The 23,543-nt window shown below is 45.5% G+C and overlaps 1 protein-coding gene across 7 annotated transcripts in view; it reads right to left on the minus strand.

The window, feature by feature from the left end:
- LOC110536484 (PDZ domain-containing protein 2) overlaps positions 1-23,543 on the minus strand; it is a 291,837-nt gene that overhangs the window by 62,926 nt on the left and 205,368 nt on the right. For 4 of the 7 annotated variants that reach the window (XR_016484730.1, XM_036936523.2, XM_036936524.2 and 1 more), the window contains 5 exons: positions 12,820-12,919; positions 11,641-11,789; positions 7,595-7,714; positions 6,087-6,275; positions 355-589 (listed from right to left, as the gene is read on the minus strand). Coding sequence is in view for 6 of the 7 variants with exons in the window: in XM_036936523.2 (XP_036792418.2) it covers positions 355-589; positions 6,087-6,275; positions 7,595-7,714; positions 11,641-11,789; positions 12,820-12,919 (793 nt within the window). In the remaining variant the exon portion in view is untranslated. Of the gene's footprint in view, positions 1-354; positions 590-6,086; positions 6,276-7,594; positions 7,715-11,640; positions 11,790-12,516; positions 12,585-12,819; positions 12,920-23,543 lie in introns of those variants that run through there. The other 3 variants (XM_090191265.1, XM_090191266.1, XM_036936525.2) reach the window with 2 other exon arrangements.

Genomic DNA, 23,543 nt, shown 5'->3' on the forward strand with positions numbered 1-23,543 from the left:
AAATGTTATCTGCTGTGTTCCAAGACTAACAGGTTTTGACCCTGGTAGGACAGGTTATTACTCTGGCAGGACAGGTTTGAACCCTGGCAGGACAGTGAGTTGGTGAGAGGATTCTGGAGTGTGGCTACTATACTGTAGGCCCATAGCATCTCCTGACACCACTCTTTACCATTGCCACTTGGAATAGTTTAGACAGTAAGAACAGTAAAGAAGAGATCTAACGGAGTATTTAATATCTTACTAAACTAATGTCAACTCAAATCAACAAAAGCCAATCTAACACACCGACTGAACTGAGCTAAACAACTAAAGTGAAATAAACCCCACTCCGTTCAACCCTACTTTCTCTGATACCTTTGTTGAGTGTAACCTCCATGATGATGCGGTCTTTGGGGCCAGGACCTGGGGGTCCCTTGCGGGTTTCGGGGGGTTCGTTGAAGGTGGTGGGTACTGGGGTGGGGTTGCCCCCGCTGGCGTTGGAGTTCGGGGAGGAGGAGCGGCTGAGAAGGGTGGGGGTGGGGCACGGCGTCAGGCTGGGGCTTCGGAGACGTGTCCGTACTGTTAGAGTCACCACACCCTTTTTCAGCTGCTGCAGAGGACCAGAGACAAGACACAGAGACAGGACCAGAGACAGGACACAGAGACAGGACCAAAGACAGGACACAGAGACAGGACCAGAGACATGACACAGAGACAGGACCAGAGACATGACACAGAGACAGGACACAGAGACAGGGCCAAAGACAGGACACAGAGACAGGACCGGAGACAGAACACAGAGACAGGACCGGAGACAGGACCGGAGACAGGACACAGAGACAGGACACAGAGACAGGACCAAAGACAGGACACAGAGACAGGACCGGAGACAGGACACAGAGACAGGACCGGAGACATGACCGGAGACAGGACACAGAGACAGGACACAGAGACAGGACACAGAGACAGGACACAGAGACAGGACACAGAGACAGGACCAGACACAGGACAGAGAGACAGGACCAGAGACAGGACCAGAGACAGGACCAGACACAGGACACAGAGACAGGACACAGAGACAGGACACAGAGACAGGACAAAGAAAGTGACAGAGACACAGGACACAGAGACATGACACAGAGACAGGGCAAAGAGACAAGACACAGAGACACAGTATTAGGACCAAAACAACAACGACAACAACATTAACAAGAACAGAGTGTCATACTGATTTCAGGCATTGATTGGTCAAAAGCCACTTACATTCACTACTTCTAATTTAAGGATTATCCTCCAAAAGGGATTTCTGAAAAACTTAGGTCAACCCTATTCCTAACCCTAACCCTAACCCTCTAACCCTAACCCTAACCCTAACCCTAACCCAGAGGCAAACGAAGCGGTCTTCTGGTCAGGCTCCGGAGACGGGCACATCGCACACCACTCCCTAGCATTCTTCTCGCCAATGTCCAGTCTCTTGACAACAAGGTTGACGAAATCCGAGCAAGGGTAGCATTCCAGAGGGACATCAGGGACTGTAACGTTCTTTGCTTCACGGAAACATGGCTCACTGGAGAGACGCTATCGGAGTCGGTGCAGCCAGCTGGTTTCTCCACGCATCGCGCCGACAGAAACAAACATCTTTCTGGTAAGAAGAGGGGTGGGGGCGTATGCCTTATGGCTAACGTGACATGGTGTGGTCACAACAACATACAGGAACTCAAGTCCTTCTGTTCACCTGATTTAGAATTCCTCACAATCAAATGTCGACCGCATTATCTACCAAGGGAATTCTCTTCGATTATAATCACAGCCGTATATATTCCCCCCCAAGCAGACACATCGATGGCTCTGAAATAACTTTATTTGACTCTTTGCAAACTGGAATCCATATATCCTGAGGCTGCATTCATTGTAGCTGGGGATTTTAACAAGGCTAATCTGAAAACAAGACTCCCTAAATTGTATCAGCATATCGATTGCGCAACCAGGGCTGGTAAAACCTTGGATCATTGCTATTCTAACTTCCGCGATGCATATGAGGCCCTCCCCCGCACTCCTTTCGGAAAAGCTGACCACGACTCCATTTTGTTGATCCCTGCCTACAGACAGAAACTAAAACAAGAAGCTCCCGCGCTGAGGTCTGTTCAACGCTGGTCCGACCAATCTGATTCCACGCTCCAAGACTGCTTCCATCACGTGGACTGGGATATGTTTCGTATTGCGTCAGACAACAACATTGACGAATACGCTGATTCGGTGAGCGAGTTCATAGAACGTGCGTTGAAGATGTCGTTCCCATAGCAACGATTAAAACATTCCCAAACCAGAAACCGTGGATTGATGGCAGCATTCGCATGAAACTGAAAGCGCGAACCACTGCTTTTAATCAGGGCAAGGTGACCTGAAACATGACCGAATAAAAACAGTGTAGCTATTCCCTCCACAAGGCAATCAAACAAGCTAAGCATCAGTATAGAGACAAAGTAGAATCGCAATTCAACGGCTCAGACACAAGAGGCATGTGGCAGGGTCTACAGTCAATCACGGACTACAGGAAGAAATCCAGCCCAGTCACGGACCAGGATGTCTTGCTCCCAGGCAGACTAAATCACTTTTTTGCCCGCTTTGAGGACAATACAGTGCCACTGACACGGCCCGCAACCAAAACATGCGGACTCTCCTTCACTGCAGCCGAGGTGAGTAAAACATTTAAACGTGTTAACCCTCGCAAGGCTGCAGGCCCAGACGGCATCCCCAGCCGCGTCCTCAGAGCATGCGCAGACCAGCTGGCTGGTGTGTTTACGGACATATTCAATCGATCCCTATCCCAGTCTGCTGTTCCCACATGCTTCAAGAGGGCCACCATTGTTCCTGTTCCCAAGAAAGCTAAGGTAACTGAGCTAAACGACTACCGCCCCGTAGCACTCACTTCCGTCATCATGAAGTGCTTTGAGAGACTAGCCAAGGACCATATCACCTCCACCCTACCTGACACCCTAGACCCACTGCAATTTGCTTACCGCCCAAATAGGTCCACAGACGATGCAATCTCAACCACACTGCACACTGCCCTAACCCATCTGGACAAGAGGAATACCTATGTGAGAATGCTGTTCATCGACTACAGCTCAGCATTTAACACCATAGTACCCTCCAAACTCGTCATCAAGCTCGAGACCCTGGGTCTCGACCCTGCCCTGTGCAACAGGGTACTGGACCTCCTGACGGGCCGCCCCCAGGTGGTGAGGGTAGGTAACAACATCTCCACCCCGCTGATCCTCAACACTGGGGCCACACAAGGGTGCGTTCTGAGCCCTCTCCTGTACTCCCTGTTCACCCACGACTGCGTGGCCACGCACGCCTCCAACTCAATCATCAAGTTTGCGGACGACACAACAGTGGTAGGCTTGATTACCAACAACGACAAGACGGCTTACAGGGAGGAGGTGAGGGCCCTCGGAGTGTGGTGTCAGGAAAATAACCTCACACTCAACGTCAACAAAACTAAGGAGATGATTGTGGACTTCAGGAAACAGCAGAGGGAACACCCCCCTATCCACATCGATGGAACAGTAGTGGAGAGGGTAGTAAGTTTTAAGTTCCTCGGCGTACACATCACAGACAAACTGAATTGGTCCACCCACACAGACAGCATCGTGAAGAAGGCGCAGCAGCGCCTCTTCAACCTCAGGAGGCTGAAGAAATTCGGCTTGTCAACAAAAGCACTCACAAACTTCTACAGATGCACAATCGAGAGCATCCTTTCGGGCTGTATCACCGCCTGGTACGGAAACTGCTCCGCCCACAACCGTAAGGCTCTCCAGAGGGTAGTGAGGTCTGCACAACGCATCACCGGGGGCAAACTACCTGCCCTCCAGGACACCTACACCCCCCGATGTCACAGGAAGGCCATAAAGATCATCAAGGACAACAACCACCCGAGCCACTGCCTGTTCACCCCGCTATCATCCAGAAGGCGAGGTCAGTACAGGTGCATCAAAGCTGGGACCGAGAGACTGAAAAACAGCTTCTATCTCAAGGCCTGTTAAACAGCCACCACTAACATTGAGTGGCTGCTGCCAACACACTGACTCAACTCCAGCCACTTTAATAATGGGAAGTGATGTAAAATATATCACTAGCCACTTTAAACAATGCTACTTAATATAATGTTTACATACCCTACATTATTCATCTCATATGTATACGTATATACTGTACTCTATATCATCTACTGCATCTTTATGTAATACATGTATCACTAGCCACTTTAAACTATGCCACTTTGTTTACATACTCATCTCATATGTATATACTGTACTCGAAACCATCTACTGCATCTTGCCTATGCCGCTCTGTACCATCACTCATTCATATATCTTTATGTACATATTATTTATCCCTTTACACTTGTGTGTATAAGGTAGTAGTTTTGGAATTGTTAGCTAGATTACTCGTTGGTTATTACTGCATTGTCGGAACTAGAAGCACAAGCATTTCGCTAAACTCGCATTAACATCTGCTAACCATGTGTATGTGACAAATAAAATTTGATTTGATTTGACTGTTACATTGAAGGTCTGGATGGCCTAAACCTTAATCCTAATCCTAACCCAGACTGTTACCTTGAAGGTCTGGATGGCCTAAACCTTAATCCTAATCCTAATCCTAACCCAGACTTTTACCTTGAAGGTCTGGATGGCCTAAACCTTAATCCTAACCCTAATCCTAACCCAGACTGTTACCTTGAAGGTCTGGATGGCCTAAACCTTAATCCTAATCCTAATCCTAACCCTAACCCAGACTGTTACCTTGAAGGTCTGGATGGCCTAAACCTTAATCCTAATCCTAACCCTAATCCTAACCCAGACTGTTACCTTGAAGGTCTGTATGGCCTAAACCTTAATCCTAATTCTAATCCAGACTGTTACCATGAAGGTCTGGATTGCCTAAACCTTAATCCTAATCCTAACCCTAACCCAGACTGTTACATTGAAGGTCTGGATGGCCTAAACCTTAATCCTAATCTTAATCCTAACCCAGATTGTTACCTTGAAGGTCTGGATGGCCTAAACCTTAATCCTAATCCTAACCCAGAATGTTACCTTGAAGGTCTGGATGGCCTAAACCTTAATCCTAATCCAAATCCTAACCCTAACCCAGACTGTTACCTTGAAGGTCTGGATGGCCTAAACCGTAATCCTAATCCTAACCCAGACTGTTACCTTGAAGGTATGGATGGTCTAAACCTTAATCCTAATCCTAATCCTAACCCAGACTGTAATCTTGAAGGTCTGGATGGCCTAAACCTTAATCCTAATCCTAATCCTAACCCAGACTGTTACCTTGAAGGTCTGGATGGTCTAAACCGTAATCCTAATCCTAACCCAGACTGTTACCTTGAAGGTCTGGATGGCCTAAACCTTAATCCTAACCCTAATCCTAACCCAGACTGTTACCTTGAAGGTCTGGATGGCCTAAACCTTAATCCTAATCCTAATCCTAACCCTAACCCAGACTGTTACCTTGAAGGTCTGGATGGCCTAAACCTTAATCCTAATCCTAACCCTAATCCTAACCCAGACTGTTACCTTGAAGGTCTGTATGGCCTAAACCTTAATCCTAATTCTAATCCAGACTGTTACCATGAAGGTCTGGATTGCCTGAACCTTAATCCTAATCCTAACCCTAACCCAGACTGTTACATTGAAGGTCTGGATGGCCTAAACCTTAATCCTAATCTTAATCCTAACCCAGATTGTTACCTTGAAGGTCTGGATGGCCTAAACTTTAATCCTAATCCTAACCCAGAATGTTACCTTGAAGGTCTGGATGGCCTAAACCTTAATCCTAATCCAAATCCTAACCCTAACCCAGACTGTTACCTTGAAGGTCTGGATGGCCTAAACCGTAATCCTAATCCTAACCCAGACTGTTACCTTGAAGGTCTGGATGGTCTAAACCTTAATCCTAATCCTAATCCTAACCCAGACTGTAATCTTGAAGGTCTGGATGGCCTAAACCTTAATCCTAATCCTAATCCTAACCCAGACTGTTACCTTGAAAGTCTGGATTGCCTAAACCTTAATCCTAACCCAGACTGTTACCTTGAAGGTCTGGATGGCCTGCTGGTGGGTCAGGCCCTGGAGAGAGTCTCCATTCACCTCCAGAATCTCATCTCCCTCTTTCAGTCGTCCGTCTGCGACCGCTGCTCCGTTGGGGAAGATAGTCTTGACAAAGATCCCCATCCTTCCTCGGGCAGAGTCCTGACCTCCGACGATGCTGAACCCCAGTCCCTAACACACACACACACACACACACACACACACACACACACACACACACACAAAGGTTTCACAGCCACTGAGCACAACCAACTACCAACAATACTGTCTGAACCCCAGGGCCAAAAACCCACACACTTCATTCAGAACCAAACTGTAGGAAGTACTAAGAGCCAGACTCATTACATGAGCGTACCAGGTATGTGCCCAACCACACACGAACACGCGAAAAGGACTTGGCTTCTGTAGACCCTGTAGAGTGTTTCAACATGCAAACACACATGCACTGTGAAATTGTATCAAGCTTCTGACTAAAATATACCAAGATGAATAGGATGTGACTTTTATACACTATACAACTCAATTCCAATAGCACACTTCTCTGTTTACTGGTCTGTCAATGATGTTTATCATGAAGGACTGTATGTCTGGGGGGGGGGACTGTATGTCTGGGGGGGGGGGGGGACTGTATGTCTGGGTGGGGACTATATATCTTGGGGGTGGACTGTATGTCTGGGGGAGGACTGTATGTCTGGGGGGGGGACTGTTTGTCTGGGTGGGGACTATATATCTGGGGAGGAGACTGTTTGTCTGGGAGGGGGGGGGAGAAGGACTGTATGTCTGGGGGGAGAAGGACTGTATGTCTGGGGGGGGAGAAGGACTGTTTGTCTGGGGGGGGACTATATATCTGGGGGGGGAACTATATATCTGGGGGGGGCACTATATATCTGGGGGGGATATTTATCTGGGGGGGACTATATATCTGGGGGGGACTATATATCTGGGGGGGCTATATATCTGGGGGGACTATATATCTGGGGGGGCTATATATCTGGGGGGGACTATATATCTGGGGGGGAGACTATATATCTGGGGGGGAGACTATATATCTGGGGGGGTGACTATATATCTGGGGGGGGACTATATATCTGGGGGGGGACTATGTATCTGGGGGGGGACTATATATCTGGGGGGGGACTATATATCTGGGGGGAGCTATATATCTGGGGGGAGACTATATATCTGGGGGGGAGACTATATATCTGGGGGGACGGGGGACTATATATCTGGGGGGGAGACTATATATCTGGGGGGGGACTATATATCTGGGGGGGACTATATATCTGGGGGGGAGACTATATATCTGGGGGGGGGGGACTATATATCTGGGGGGGGGGGACTATATATCTGGGGGGGTGAAGGATGTTTACCGACTATGGTGACGGACAACAGATAAATAAAGGGATCAGTGCCACATCTAGTGTGGTGAGCAGTGTGTGTGTGTGTGTGTGTGTGTGTGTGTGTGTGTGTGTGTGTGTGTGCTCGCTCACCTTTCCCTGTCCTTTCATGAGGACTATGTTGGATATAATAGACGGCTGGGCCAGTCGCCATGGAGACTCCACTTGAAAGGTGCTCAGGGAGCGAGCTGATTTCTTAACTATCTGGTACTCCTACAGACAGAGACAATGAGACAGCGAGAGAGAGACAGTGAGAGAGAGAGACAGAGAGAGAGAGACAGTGAGAGGGACAGTGAGAGAGACAGCGAAAGAGAGAGACAGTGAGAGAGAGACAGTGAGAGAGACAGTGAGAGGGACAGTGAGAGAGACAGCGAAAGAGAGAGACAGTGAGAGAGAGACAGTGAGAGAGAGACAGTGAGAGAGACAGTGAGAGGGACAGTGAGAGAGAGACAGCGAGAGAGAGACAGCGAGAGAGAGACAGCGAGAGAGAGAGAGAGACAGTGAGAGAGAGAGAGAGAGACAGCGAGAGAGAGAGATAGACAGAGAGAGACAGTGAGAGGGACAGTGAGAGAGAGACAGTGAGAGGGACAGTGAGAGGGACAGTGAGAGAGAGACAGTGAGAGGGACAGTGAGAGAGACAGAGCACTGATTAGACAGCATCAATGTAGCGTCATCAGACAACTAGGCCTTTTTTCTAGTTCCAGTTACGTCTTAAAAATGTGTGAGAGGGACAGTGAGAGAGGCAGTGAGAGAGGGACAGTGAGAGAGACAGAGAGAGGGACAGTGAGAGAGAGAGTGAGAGAGACAGTGAGAGGGACAGTGAGAGGGACAGTGAGAGAGGCAGAGAGAGAGAGAGTGAGAGAGACAGTGAGAGAGGCAGAGAGAGAGAGAGTGAGAGAGACAGTGAGAGGGACAGTGAGAGAGAGTGAGAGAGACAGTGAGAGGGAGAGTGAGAGAGACAGTGAGAGGGACAGTGAGAGAGAGAGTGAGAGAGACAGTGAGAGGGACAGTGAGAGAGACAGTGAGAGGGACAGTGAGAGAGAGAGTGAGAGAGACAGTGAGAGGGACAGTGAGAGGGATAGTGAGAGAGGCAGAGAGAGAGAGAGGGACAGTGAGAGGGCACAACATTTACACCTTTGATTTAAAGGCTACAGCCACTTAATGGCAAAAATTAGTAAACATTGTCTGGTCAATCTGCCCTTGGTTAACTTAGCAATTAGCAGTAGCCAACCAGGGCATTGTGATGTGAGCAGGAGAGGCAGAAGGGGCCAAACTGAGAGGGTAGGCTGAAAGACAGGGGAGAGAGGACAGGCAGACAGCCAAACTGAGAGGTAGGCTGAGAGGCAGGCTGAGAGGCAGGCTGAGAGGCAGGCTGAGAGGCCAGTCTGAGAGGCCAGTCTGAGAGGCCAGTCTGAGATGCAGGCTGAGAGGCCAGTCTGAGAGGCCAGTCTGAGAGGCAGTCTGAGAGGCCAGTCTGAGAGGCCAGTCTGAGAGGCCAGTCTGAGAGGCCAGTCTGAGAGGCAAGTCTGAGAGGAATATACAGTATATATATCAGCCTGTGGGGACAAGGGGAATATACAGTATATCTATCATCCTGATGGGACAAGGGGAATATACAGTATATCTATCATCCTGATGGGACAAGGGGAATATACAGTATATCTATCATCCTGATGGGACAAGGGGAATATACAGTATATCTATCATCCTGATGGGACAAGGGGAATATACAGTATATCTATCAGCCTGGTGGGACAAGGGGAATATACAGTATATCTATCAGCCTGATGGGACAAGGGGAATATACAGTATATCTATCAGCCTGGTGGGACAAGGGGAATATACAGTATATCTATCATCCTGATGGGACAAGGGGAATATACAGTATATCTATCATCCTGATGGGACAAGGGGAATATACAGTATATCTATCAGCCTGGTGGGACAAGGGGAATATACAGTATATCTATCATCCTGATGGGACAAGGGGAATATACAGTATATCTATCATCCTGATGGGACAAGGGGAATATACAGTATATCTATCATCCTGATGGGACAAGGGGAATATACAGTATATCTATCAGCCTGGTGGGACAAGGGGAATATACAGTATATCTATCATCCTGATGGGACAAGGGGAATATACAGTATATCTATCAGCCTGGTGGGACAAGGGGAATATACAGTATATCTATCAGCCTGAGGGGACAAGGGGAATATACAGTATATCTATCATCCTGATGGGACAAGGGGAATATACAGTATATCTATCAGCCTGGTGGGACAAGGGGAATATACAGTATATCTATCATCCTGATGGGACAAGGGGAATATACAGTATATCTATCATCCTGATGGGACAAGGGGAATATACAGTATATCTATCAGCCTGGTGGGACAAGGGGAATATACAGTATATCTATCATCCTGATGGGACAAGGGGAATATACAGTATATCTATCATCCTGATGGGACAAGGGGAATATACAGTATATCTATCAGCCTGAGGGGACAAGGGGAATATACAGTATATCTATCAGCCTGGTGGGACAAGGGGAATATACAGTATATCTATCAGCCTGAGGGGACAAGGGGAATATACAGTATATCTATCAGCCTGGTGGGACAAGGGGAATATACAGTATATCTATCAGCCTGGTGGGACAAGGGGAATATACAGTATATCTATCAGCCTGAGGGGACAAGGGGAATATACAGTATATCTATCAGCCTGAGGGGACAAGGGGAATATACAGTATATCTATCAGCCTGGTGGGACAAGGGGAATATACAGTATATCTATCAGCCTGGTGGGACAAGGGGAATATACAGTATATCTATCAGCCTGGTGGGACAAGGGGAATATACAGTATATCTATCATCCTGATGGGACAAGGGGAATATACAGTATATCTATCATCCTGATGGGACAAGGGGAATATACAGTATATCTATCAGCCTGAGGGGACAAGGGGAATATACAGTATATCTATCAGCCTGGTGGGACAAGGGGAATATACAGTATATCTATCAGCCTGGTGGGACAAGGGGAATATACAGTATATCTATCAGCCTGAGGGGACAAGGGGAATATACAGTATATCTATCAGCCTGGTGGGACAAGGGGAATATACAGTATATCTATCAGCCTGAGGAGGGAGCAGAACAGGCTTTTACTGTATAGCCAATTTAAAGCCAATCCAGCCACGGAGAGGTCAGACGTGAGGCGTCCCTGGATCCCTGGCCCAGCCAGCCACGGAGAGGTCAGAGACACAGATACAGTATCTCTATGAGAGGAGACGGGAGATACGGAGGCTAGGTTGCTAGTGTATTTCTGTTAAACCTTCAAGGGAAATACCGTTTTGCATGATTTAATAATGGGGATCATTTTAGCTCCCTAAGTAGGGTTGGAACCCAGCAGACAAGCAGGTCTTCAGAGGACTGGAGCTGAGCACCACAGCTAGGTTTAATCAGCTTCCCCTTCAAGGGAAAGTTCCCCATGGGGATAGTACATTATTCCTTGACCTTCACCCTTTGACCTCTTCTGTTGTATAATGACAAGCCTTTGGGTTGGATGGGATTGGCTACGTTTAGGGTTAGGTGTGGGATTTCAACCAGTAACCTTGTGCATGGCAACCCTGGCAACCCGCAGGAATAACACCATCCCCCGGACACTGACCTAGTGACTCCTGACCTCTGCCCTCTGACCTACTGACCAGTCAGATCCCCGGACACTGACCTAGTGACTCCTGACCTCTGCCCTCTGACCTACTGACCAGTCAGATCCCCGGACACTGACCTAGTGACTCCTGACCTCTGCCCTCTGACCTACTGACCAGTCAGATCCCAGGACACTGATCTAGTGACTCCTGACCTCTGCCCTCTGACCTACTGACCAGTCAGATCCCCGGACACTGATCTAGTGACTCCTGACCTCTGCCCTCTGACCTACTGACCAGTCAGATCCCAGGACACTGATCTAGTGACTCCTGACCTCTGCCCTCTGACCTAATGACCAGTCAGATCCCCGGACACTGACCTAGTGAGTCCTGACCTCTGCCCTCTGACCTACTGACCAGTCAGATCCCCGGACACTGATCTAGTGACTCCTGACCTCTGCCCTCTGACCTACTGACCTGTCGGATGCCTACAGTGTCTAACTGCTGAGGCAGGGAGTGTTTGCGTCCACCTCGTGTCGGTTTCTCCACCATGTCACTGCCCGCCTCTCCATTCTCCACAATCAGCTCGTCATCCTCTCCAACAGACTCCAGACGACTACCGCCCCCTGAAACACAAACCAGGAAGTCTTACAAGCCAATCAGCTTCTCTGAAACACAATACAGGACGTCTCACTATCCAATCGTCTCCTTCCGTCTTCATCGCAGAGCCTAGTGGTCTATGTCCTCACCTGTTGGCCGTGTCCTCAGAAAATAACACGGCAACATTACTGTCAATGACAGTGGTTCAAACCATGATGGATATCAAATGAGAAGATGGAAAGTTCAAACAAGCTGTGACATTAGAATGATCCTCCCCCTTTTAATGGTGTTGTTTTGAAATCTCTTGAGGCGCCTACAGTTTCAGTATGGTTGACTAGCTTATGGGGTAAACCTGACTTATTTTCAGCTGGAGCAAATAACTGTGTGGCATGACTGACTGTGTGATGAACACGTTCACAACAAGCCCCAATTACACATCACTAGGGACCTGTTTGTCTGTCTGTCTGTCTCTCCCTCTGTCTGTCTGTCTCTCCCTCTGTCTGTCTGTCTCTCCCTCTGTCTGTCTGTCTCTCCCTCTGTCTCTCCCTCTGTCTCTCCCTCTGTCTGTCTGTCTCTCCCTCTGTCTGTCTGTCTCTCCCTCTGTCTGTCTGTCTCTCCCTCTGTCTGTCTGTCTCTCCCGCCGTCTGTCTGTCTCTCCCTCCGTCTGTCTGTCTCTCCCTCCCTCTGTCTGTCCCTCTGTCTGTCCCTCTGTCTGTCTGTCCTCCACAGGCCATGTTGTCCTCTTTAACCTACCTTGTGATCTGCTCCTGAACTTCATGGATGTGGGAGAGCGGCAGGTTCCTTTCTGTCTGTCTGTCTGTCCTCCACAGGCCATGTTGTCCTCTCTAACCTACCTTGTGATCTGCTCCTGAACTTCATGGATGTGGGAGAGCGGCAGGTTCCTTTCTGTCTGTCTGTCTGTCCTCCACAGGCCATGTTGTCCTCTCTAACCTACCTTGTGATCTGCTCCTGAACTTCATGGATGTGGGAGAGCGGCAGGTTCCTTTCTGTCTGTCTGTCTGTCCTCCACAGGCCATGTTGTCCTCTCTAACCTACCTTGTGATCTGCTCCTGAACTTCATGGATGTGGGAGAGCACCAGGTTTCTGTCTGTCCCTCCATCTGGCCTCGGTCCTCTAGCTTCGCCAGATCAGTCAGCTGCAAGAAGGAAACATCACTAAATTAATGCTGCATGTCAAGAAACTATCTGAGCCAGCCCAGTACAGTTTAGGTTGGCACAATAGTGTGAAAAGTGCAAGTGTGAATCCAATTAGTCAAGTTCTAGACAGCAGAGAGAGAGAGAGATGGAGAAATGTTATGTTCTGTGAGGATTTTAAACAAAAAAGGATTGGATTTGGACTCTTATGCAGAATGGGTTCATATCTAATATTTACAAACAGTACATGGGCTGCCACGAGCTGATAACAGACAACAGGAATCATTTTTCTACCTAATGGCTTCCAGAGGTTTCCAACATGGAGACGGTATTAGGTATTTGTTTACTTTCCTCTGACTTGCCAAACACTTGCTGAGAGCAGAAGGAATGTACCACACCACATGTACACGTCTGACCTCACACAGCGAGCAGGGAAGAAACCAAGCTGGAAACACCCGACTGTTGATATTCCAGAACTCTGGAACTCTAGAATTTAGAACACTCACAAACCAAAACACCCGACTGTTGATATTCCAGAACTCTGGAACTCTAGAATTTAGAACACTCACAAATCAAAACGGAGGAAGTTCTAGCTCTTAGTAGAACTCGGCATAAAACATTTTAAAGTGTTTTCCTTTAAGATTTCCCTTAAGAAATCATTTTCCCTCACATTTTTAAGGATGTTGCATAGAGCCCCTCAATCGTTTTCCTTAGGTACAGTGCCTTCAGAAGGTATTCATACACCTTGACTTATTCCACATTGTGTTGTGTTACAGCCTGAATTCAAAAGGGATTAAATATATGTTTTTCTTCTCATCCATCTACACACATTACCCCCTAATGACATCACAATAACCCCTAATGACTTCACAATTCCCCCTAATGACATCACAATAACCCCTAATGACATCACAATAACCCATAATGACATCACAATACCCCCTAATGACATCACAATAACCCCTAATGACTTCACAATAACCCCTAATGACTTCACAATACCCCATATTGTCAAAGTGAAAACATATTTTTAGAGATGTTTGCAAATGTTTTGAAAAATAAATACAGAAATATCTCATTTACACAAGTATTCACACCCCTGAATCAATACATGTTAGAATCACATTTGGAAGCGTTAACAGCTGTGAGTCTTTCTGGATAATTCTTTAAGAGCTTTACACATCTGGATAGGAGCAATATTTAGACATTATTCTTTTAAAAAATGATTCAAGCTCTGTCAAGTTGGTTGTTGATCATTGCTCGTCAGCGATTTTAATGTCTTGCCATAACTGTAGCTGGGCCACTCCGAAACATTCAATCTCGTCTTGGTAAGCAACTCCAGTGTATATTTGGCCTTGTGTTTCAGGTTATTGTCCTGCTGAAAGGTGAGTTTGTCTTCCAGTGTCTGGTGGAAAGCAGACTGAACCAGGTTTTCCTCCAGGATTTTGCCCGTGCTTTAGCTCTGTTCAGTTACTTTTCATCCTAAAAAAAACTGCCTAGTCCTTGCCGATGACAAGCATACCAATAACATGATGCAGCCACCACCATGCTTGAAGATATGAAAAGTGGTACTCAGTGATGTGTTGTGTTTGATTGGCCCGAAACACAAAGCTTTGCATTCAGGACATAAAGTACATTTCTTTGCCACATTTTTTTCAGTTTTACTTTAGTTCCTTGTTGGAATATGTTTTATTCTGTACGGGCTTCCATCTTTTCATGCTGTCATTTATGGTTGTATTGTGGAGTAACGACAATGTTGTTGATCCATCCTCAGTTTTCTCCCAACACAGCCATTAAACTCTGTAACTGTTTTAAAGTCACCATTGGCCTCGTGGTGAAATCCCTGAGTGGTTTCCTTCCTCTCCGGCAACTGAGTTAGGAAGGACGCCTATACCTTTGTAGTTACTGGTTGTATTGATACACCATCCAAAGTGTAATTAATAACTTCACCATGCTCAAAGGGATATTCAGTCTGCTTCTTTTTTTACCCATCTACCAATTGGTGCCCTTCTTTGCAAGGAATTAGAAAAACCTCCCTGGTCCCTGTGGTTTAATTTAATTAGTTTGAAATTCACTGCTCGACTGAGGGATCTAACAGCTCAGCAACCGTTTCAGATCGTTCAGCTCAGCAACCGTTTCATTGATAGATCGTTCAGCTCAACAACCGTTTCATTGATAGATCGTTCAGCTCAACAACCGTTTCATTGACAGATCGTTCAGCTCAACAACCGTTTCATTGACAGATCGTTCAGCTCAACAACCGTTTCATTGACAGATCGTTCAGCTCAACAACCGTTTCATTGACATATCGTTCAGCTCAACAACCGTTTCATTGACAGATCGTTCAGCTCAACAACCGCTTCATTGACAGATCTTTCAGCTTCTCCCCCTGCAACTGGATCCTGGACTTCCTGACAGGCCGCCCCCAGGTGGTAAAGGTAGGTAGCAACACATCTGCCACGCTGATCCTCAACACTGGAGCTCCCCCTGGGGTGCGTGCTCAGTCCCCTCATGTACTCCCTGTTCACCCACGACTGCATGGCCAAGCACGACTCCAACACCATTTATTACGTTTGCAGACGACACAACAGTGGTAGGCCTGATCACCGACAACGACGAGACAGCCTATAGGGAGGAGGTCAGAGACCTGGCCGGGTGGTGCCAGAATAACAACCTATCCCTCAACGTAACCAAGACTAAGGAGATGAATGTGGACTACAGGAAAAGGAAGACCGAGCACGCCCCCATTCTCATTGACGGGGCTGCAGTGGAGCAGGTTGAGAGCTTCAATTTCCCTGGTGTCCACATCAACAACAAACTAGAATGGTCCAAACACACCAGACATTTGTGAAGAGGGCACGACAAAGCCTATTCCCCCTCAGGAAACTAAAAAGACGTGGCATGGGTCCTGAGATCCTCAAAAGCTTTGACAGCTGCAACATCGAGAGCATCCTGGCCGGTTGCATCACTACCTGGTATGGCAACTGCTCGGCCTCCGACCGCAAGGCACAACAGAGGGTAGTGTGTACGGCCCAGTACGTCACTGGGGCTAAGCTGCCTGCCATCCAGGACCTCTATACCAGATGGTGTCAGAGGAAGGTCCTAAAAATTGTCGAAGACCCCAGCCACCCCAGTCATAGACTGTTCTCTCTACTACCGCATGGCAAGCGGTACCGGAGTGCCAAGTCTAGGACAAAAACAGTTTTTACCCCCAAATCACAAGACTCCTGAACAGGTAATCAAATGGCTAACTGGACTATTTGTGTTGTGCATGCATAGTAACTTTAACCATATCTCCATGTTCATACTACCTCAATGAGCCTGACTAACCGGTGCCTGTATATAGCCTCTCTACTGTATATAGCCTCTCTACTGTATATAGCCTCTCTACTGTTATATCCTCTCTACTGTATGTAGCCTCTCTACTGTATATAGCCTCTCTACTGTTATAGCCTCGCTGCTGTATGTAGCCTCTCTACTGTTATAACCTCTCTACTGTATGTAGCCTCTCTACTGTTATAACCTCTCTACTGTATATAACCTCTCTACTGTATGTAGCCTCTACTGTTATAACCTCTCTACTGTATGTAGCCTCTCTACTGTATATAGCCTCTCTACTGTTATAGCCTCGCTGCTGTATGTAGCCTCTCTACTGTATGTAGCCTCTCTACTGTATGTAGCCTCTCTACTGTTATAACCTCTCTACTGTATGTAGCCTCTCTACTGTTATAGCCTCGCTGCTGTATGTAGCCCCTCTACTGTATGTAGCCTCTCTACTGTATGTAGCCTCTCTACTGTATGTAGCCTCTCTACTGTTATAACCTCTCTACTGTTATAACCTCTCTACTGTTATAACCTCTCTACTGTATGTAACCTCTCTACTGTTATAACCTCTCTACTGTTATAACCTCTCTACTGTATGTAGCCTCTCTAAATGTTATAACCTCTCTACTGTTATAACCTCTCTACTGTATGTAGCCTCTCTACTGTTATAACATGTCTACTGTTATAACCTCTCTACTGTATGTAGCCTCTCTACTGTTATAACCTCTCTACTGTATGTAGCCTCTACTGTTATAACCTCTCTACTGTATGTAGCCTCTCTACTGTTATAACCTCTCTACTGTTATAACCTCTCTACTGGAATAACCTCTCTACTGTATATAACCTCTCTACTGTTATAGCCTCGCTGCTGTATGTAGCCCCTCTACTGTATGTAGCCTCTCTACTGTATGTAAACTCTACTGTTATAACCTCTCTACTGTATGTAGCCTCTCTACTGTTATAACCTCTCTACTGTTATAACCTCTCTACTGTTATAACCTCTCTACTGTATGTAGCCTCTCTACTGTTATAACCTCTCTACTGTTATAACCTGTCTACTGTTATAACCTCTCTACTGTTATAACCTCTCTACTGTATGTAGCCTCTCCACTGTTATAACCACTCCACTGTTATAACCTCTCCACTGTTATAACCTCTCTACTGTTATAACCTCTCTACTGTTATAACCTCTCTACTGTTATAACCTCTCTACTGTATATAACCTCTCTACTGTTCTAACCTCTCTACTGTTATAACCTCTCCACTGTTATAACCTCTCTACTGTATGTAGCCTCTCTACTGTTATAACCTCTCTACTGTATGTAGCCTCTCCACTGTTATAACCTCTCTACTGTTATAACATCTCTACTGTATGTAGCCCCTCTCCACTGTTATAACCTCTCTACTGTTATAACATCTCTACTGTATGTAGCCTCTCTACTGTTATAACCTCTCTACTGTATGTAGCCTCTCTACTGTTATAACCTCTCTACTGTTATAAGCTCTCTACTGTTATAACCTCTCTACTGTTATAACCTCTCTACTGTTATAACCTCTCTACTGTTATAACCTCTCTACTGTATGTAACCTCTCTACTGTTATAACCTCTCTACTGTTATAACCTCTCTACTGTATGTAGCCTCTCTAAATGTTATAACCTCTCTACTGTTATAACCTCTCTACTGTATGTAGCCTCTCTACTGTTATAACATCTCTACTGTTATAACCTCTCTACTGTATGTAGCCTCTCTACTGTTATAACCTCTCTACTGTATGTAGCCTCTACTGTTATAACCTCTCTACTGTATGTAGCCTCTCTACTGTTATAACCTCTCTACTGGAATAACCTCTCTACTGTATATAACCTCTCTACTGTTATAGCCTCGCTGCTGTATGTAGCCCCTCTACTGTATGTAGCCTCTCTACTGTATGTAAACTCTACTGTTATAACCTCTCTACTGTATGTAGCCTCTCTACTGTTATAACCTCTCTACTGTTATAACCTCTCTACTGTTATAACCTCTCTACTGTATGTAGCCTCTCTACTGTTATAACCTCTCTACTGTTATAACCTGTCTACTGTTATAACCTCTCTACTGTTATAACCTCTCTACTGTATGTAGCCTCTCCACTGTTATAACCACTCCACTGTTATAACCTCTCCACTGTTATAACCTCTCTACTGTTATAACCTCTCTACTGTTATAACCTCTCTACTGTTATAACCTCTCTACTGTTATAACCTCTCTACTGTATATAACCTCTCTACTGTTCTAACCTCTCTACTGTTATAACCTCTCCACTGTTATAACCTCTCTACTGTATGTAGCCTCTCTACTGTTATAACCTCTCTACTGTATGTAGCCTCTCCACTGTTATAACCTCTCTACTGTTATAACCTCTCTACTGTATGTAGCCTCTCTACTGTTATAACCTCTCTACTGTTATAACATCTCTACTGTATGTAGCCTCTCTACTGTTATAACCTCTCTACTGTATGTAGCCTCTCTACTGTTATAACCTCTCTACTGTTATAACCTCTCTACTGTTATAACCTCTCTACTGTTATAACCTCAATACTGTTATAACCTCTCTACTGTATGTAGCCTCTCCACTGTTATAACCTCTCTACTGTTATAACCTCTCTACTGTATGTAGCCTCTCTACTGTTATAACCTCTCTACTGTTATAACCTCTCTACTGTTATAAACTCTCTACTGTTATAACCTCTCTACTGTTATAACCTCTCTACTGTTATAACCTCTCTACTGTTATAACCTCTCCACTGTTAAAACCTCTCTACTTTTATAACCTCTCTACTGTTATAACCTCTCTACTGTTATAACCTCTCTACTGTTATAACCTCTCTACTGTTATAACCTCTCTACTGTATGTAGCCTCTCCACTGTTATAACCTCTCTACTGTTATAACCTCTCTACTGTATGTAGCCTCTCTACTGTTATAACCTCTCTACTGTTATAACCTCTCTACTGTTATAACCTCTCTACTGTTATAACCTCTCCACTGTTATAACCTCTCTACTGTTATAACCTCTCTACTGTTATAACCTCTCCACTGTTATAACCTCTCTACTGTTATAACCTCTCTACTGTATGTAGCCTCTCCACTGTTATAACCTCTCTACTGTTATAACCTCTCTACTGTATGTAGCCTCTCTACTGTTATAACCTCTCTACTGTATGTAGCCTCTCTACTGTTATAACCTCTCTACTGTTATAACCTCTCTACTGTTATAACCTCTCTACTGTTATAACATCTCTACTGTTATAACATCTCTACTGTTATAACCTCTCCACTGTTATAACCTCTCTACTGTTATAACCTCTCTACTGTTATAACCTCTCTACTGTTATAACATCTCTACTGTTATAACATCTCTACTGTTATAACATCTCCACTGTTATAACCTCTCTACTGTTATAACCTCTCTACTGTATGTAGCCTCTCTACTGTTATAACCTCTCTACTGTATGTAGCCTCTCAACTGTTATAACCTCTCTACTGTTATAACCTCTCTACTGTTATAACCTCTCTACTGTTATAACATCTCTACTGTTATAACCTCTCTACTGTTATAACCTCTCCACTGTTATAACCTCTCTACTGTTATAACCTCTCTACTGTTATAACCTCTCTACTGTATGTAGCCTGGCAAATGTTATTTTTCCACTGTCTTTTTACTATTTTTTAAATGTCTTTACTCATCTATTGTTCACCTAATACCTTTTAGAAATTACACTGTTGGTTCGAGCCTGTAAGTAAGTGTTTCACTGTATTGGGAGCACGTGACAAATAACCTTTGATTTGATTTGATTTCTACCCCAGTGTCATTGACAGATCTTTCAGCTCACATCTTCTACAACCATTTAATTGACAGGTCTTTCAGCTCACATCTTCTACAACCATTTAAGTGACAGATCTTTCAGCTCACATCTTCTACAACCATTTAAGTGACAGATCTTTCAGCTCACATCTTCTACAACCATTTAATTGACAGATATGTCAGCTCACATCTTCTACAACCATTTAATTGACAGATCTTTCAGCTCACATCTTCTACAACCTTTTAAGTGACAGATATTTCAGCTCACATCTTCTACAACCATTTAATTGACAGATCTTTCAGCTCACATCTTCTACAACCATTTAATTGACAGGTCTTTCAGCTCACATCTTCTACAACCATTTAATTGACAGATCTTTCAGCTCACATCTTCTACAACCATTTAAGTGACAGATCTTTCAGCTCACATCTTCTACAACCATTTAAGTGACAGATCTTTCAGCTCACATCTTCTACAACCATTTAAGTGACAGATCTTTCAGCTCACATCTTCTACAACCATTTAATTGACAGATCTTTCAGCTCACATCTTCTACAACCATTTAATTGACAGGTCTTTCAGCTCACATCTTCTACAACCATTTAATTGACAGATCTTTCAGCTCACATCTTCTACAACCAATTTATTGACAGATCTTTCAACTTCTACAACCGTTTCTGAACCTAACCGCCTGGTTCTCAGACAGTTTTTCTGGGGGAACTCGTGTTGATCTAGGCTTCAGCCTATTGGGGGGTTGGAGGGTTATGTTTCAGGCCTACCCAGGCATTGACATACTGAGGTACTTAAACAGCTACCGGAGTTCCACAAATACACAACCTCCATTTAGCCGGTTTATCTAAATGAGTTGCTCATTTTAGCTCCTCAGACTTTTCTACCATGAAAAAAATCACCCCCCTGAGATACAGCCCATTGGGAATTTTTTTTTTATTGATCATAAATAATACAATCATAAAACTACTGCGCTATATAACATTTAAAAAATGGGAATATGTATTATTTTATACTAATACAATTGCTCAGAGAACAATATTTTGTATAACAAGTAATAAAAATATATAAAAAAGATGGGATAAAACTGATTGGATCCCTGTTGTCAATACTCTAGCACCCTCCGCTGTTGTCAATACTCTAGCATCCTCCCTGTTGTCAATACTCTAGCATCCTCCCCTGTTGTCAATACTCTAGCACCCTCCGCTGTTGTCAATACTCTAGCACCCTCCGCTGTTGTCAATACTCTAGAACCCTCCGCTGTTGTCAATACTCTAGCATTCTCCGCTGTTGTCAATACTCTAGCATCCTCCCCTGTTGTCAATACTCTAGCATCCTCCCCTGTTGTCAATACTCTACAACCCTCTCCTGTTGTCAATACTCTAGCATCCTTCCCTGTTGTCAATACTCTAGCACCCTCCCCTGTTGTCAATACTCTAGCATCCTCCTATGCTGTCAATACTCTAGCATCCTCCCTGTTGTCAATACTCTAGAACCCTCCCCTGTTGTCAATACTCTAGAACCCTCCCCTGTTTTCAATACTCTAGCATCCTCCCATGCTGTCAATACTCTAGCATCCTCCCCTGTTGTCAATTCTCTAGAACCCTCCCCTGTTGTTAATACTCTAGAACCCTCCACTGTTATCAATACTCTAGAAACGTCACCTGTTGTCAATACTCTAGAACCCTCCCCTGTTGTCAATACTCTAGTTACCTACCCTGCTGTCAATACTCTAGCATCCTCCCCTGTTGTCAATACTCTAGCATCCTCCCCTGTTGTCAATAATCTAGCATCCTCCCCTGTTGTCAATACTCTAGCATCCACCCATGTTGTCAATACTCTAGCATCCTCCCCTGTTGTTAATACTCTACACCCCTCCCCTGCTGTCAATACTCTAGCATCCTCCCCTGTTGTCAATACTCTAGAACCCTCCCCTGTTGTCAATACTCTAGCATCCTCCCCTGCTGTCAATACTCTAGTATCCTCCCCTGTTGTAAAAACTCTATAACCCTCCCCTGTTTTCAATACTCTAGCACCCTCCCCTGTTGTCAATACTCTAGCATCCTCCCCTGTTGTCAATACTCTAGCACCCTCCGCTGTTGTCAATACTCTAGCATCCTCCCCTGTTGTCAATACTCTAGCATCCTCCCCTGTTGTCAATACTCTAGCATCCTCCCCTGTTGTCAATACTCTAGCACCCTCCGCTGTTGTCAATACTCTAGCACCCTCCGCTGTTGTCAATACTCTAGCACCCTCCCCTGCTGTCAATACTCTAGAACCCTCCGCTGTTGTCAATACTCTAGCACCCTCCGCTGTTGTCAATACTCTAGCATCCTCCCCTGCTGTCAATACTCTAGAACCCTCCGCTGTTGTCAATACTCTAGCACCCTCCGCTGTTGTCAATACTCTAGCATCCTCCCCTGTTGTCAATACTCTAGCACCCTCCGCTGTTGTCAATTCTCTAGCATCCTCCCCTGTTGTCAATACTCTAGCATCCTCCCCTGTTGTCAATACTCTAGCATCCTCCCCTGCTGTCAATACTCTAGAACCCTCCGCTGTTGTCAATACTCTAGCACCCTCCGCTGTTGTCAATACTCTAGCATCCTCCCCTGCTGTCAATACTCTAGAACCCTCCGCTGTTGTCAATACTCTAGCACCCTCCGCTGTTGTCAATACTCTAGCATCCTCCCCTGCTGTCAATACTCTAGAACCATCCGCTGTTGTCAATACTCTAGCAGCCTCCGCTGTTGTGAATACTCTAGCATCCTCCCCTGTTGTCAATACTCTAGCACCCTCCACTGTTGTCAATACCATAGAACAATCCCCTGTTGTCAATACTCTAGCATCCTCCCCTGTTGTCAATACTCTAGCACCCTCACCTGTTGTCAATACTCTAGCATCCTCCCCTGTTGTCAATACTCTAGCACCCTCCCCTGTTGTCAATACTCTAGAACCCTCCCCTGTTGTCAATACTCTATTATCCTCCCCTGTTGTCAATACTCTAAAACCCTCCCCTGTTGTCAATACTCTAGAACCCTCCCCTGTTGTCAATACTCTAGCATCCTCCCCTGTTGTCAATACTCTAGCACCCTCCGCTGTTGTCAATACTCTAGAACCCTCCCCTGTTGTCAATACTCTAGCATCCTCCCCTGTTGTCAATACTCTAGCATCCTCCCCTGTTGTCAATACTCTAGCATCCTCCCCTGTTGTCAAAACTCTACACCCCTCCCCTGTTGTCAATACTCTAGGATCCTCCCCTGTTGTCAATTCTCTAGAACCCTCCCCTGTTGTTAATACTCTAGAACCCTCCACTGTTATCAATACTCTAGAAACGTCACCTGTTGTCAATACTCTAGAACCCTCCCCTGTTGTCAATACTCTAGTTACCTACCCTGCTGTCAATACTCTAGCATCCTCCCCTGTTGTCAATACTCTAGCATCCTCCCC

This window comes from Oncorhynchus mykiss, chromosome 11, assembly GCF_057628025.1.
Source record: "Oncorhynchus mykiss isolate SJ-2025 chromosome 11, ASM5762802v1, whole genome shotgun sequence".
In the NCBI taxonomy this organism is placed as follows: domain Eukaryota; kingdom Metazoa; phylum Chordata; class Actinopteri; order Salmoniformes; family Salmonidae; genus Oncorhynchus; species Oncorhynchus mykiss.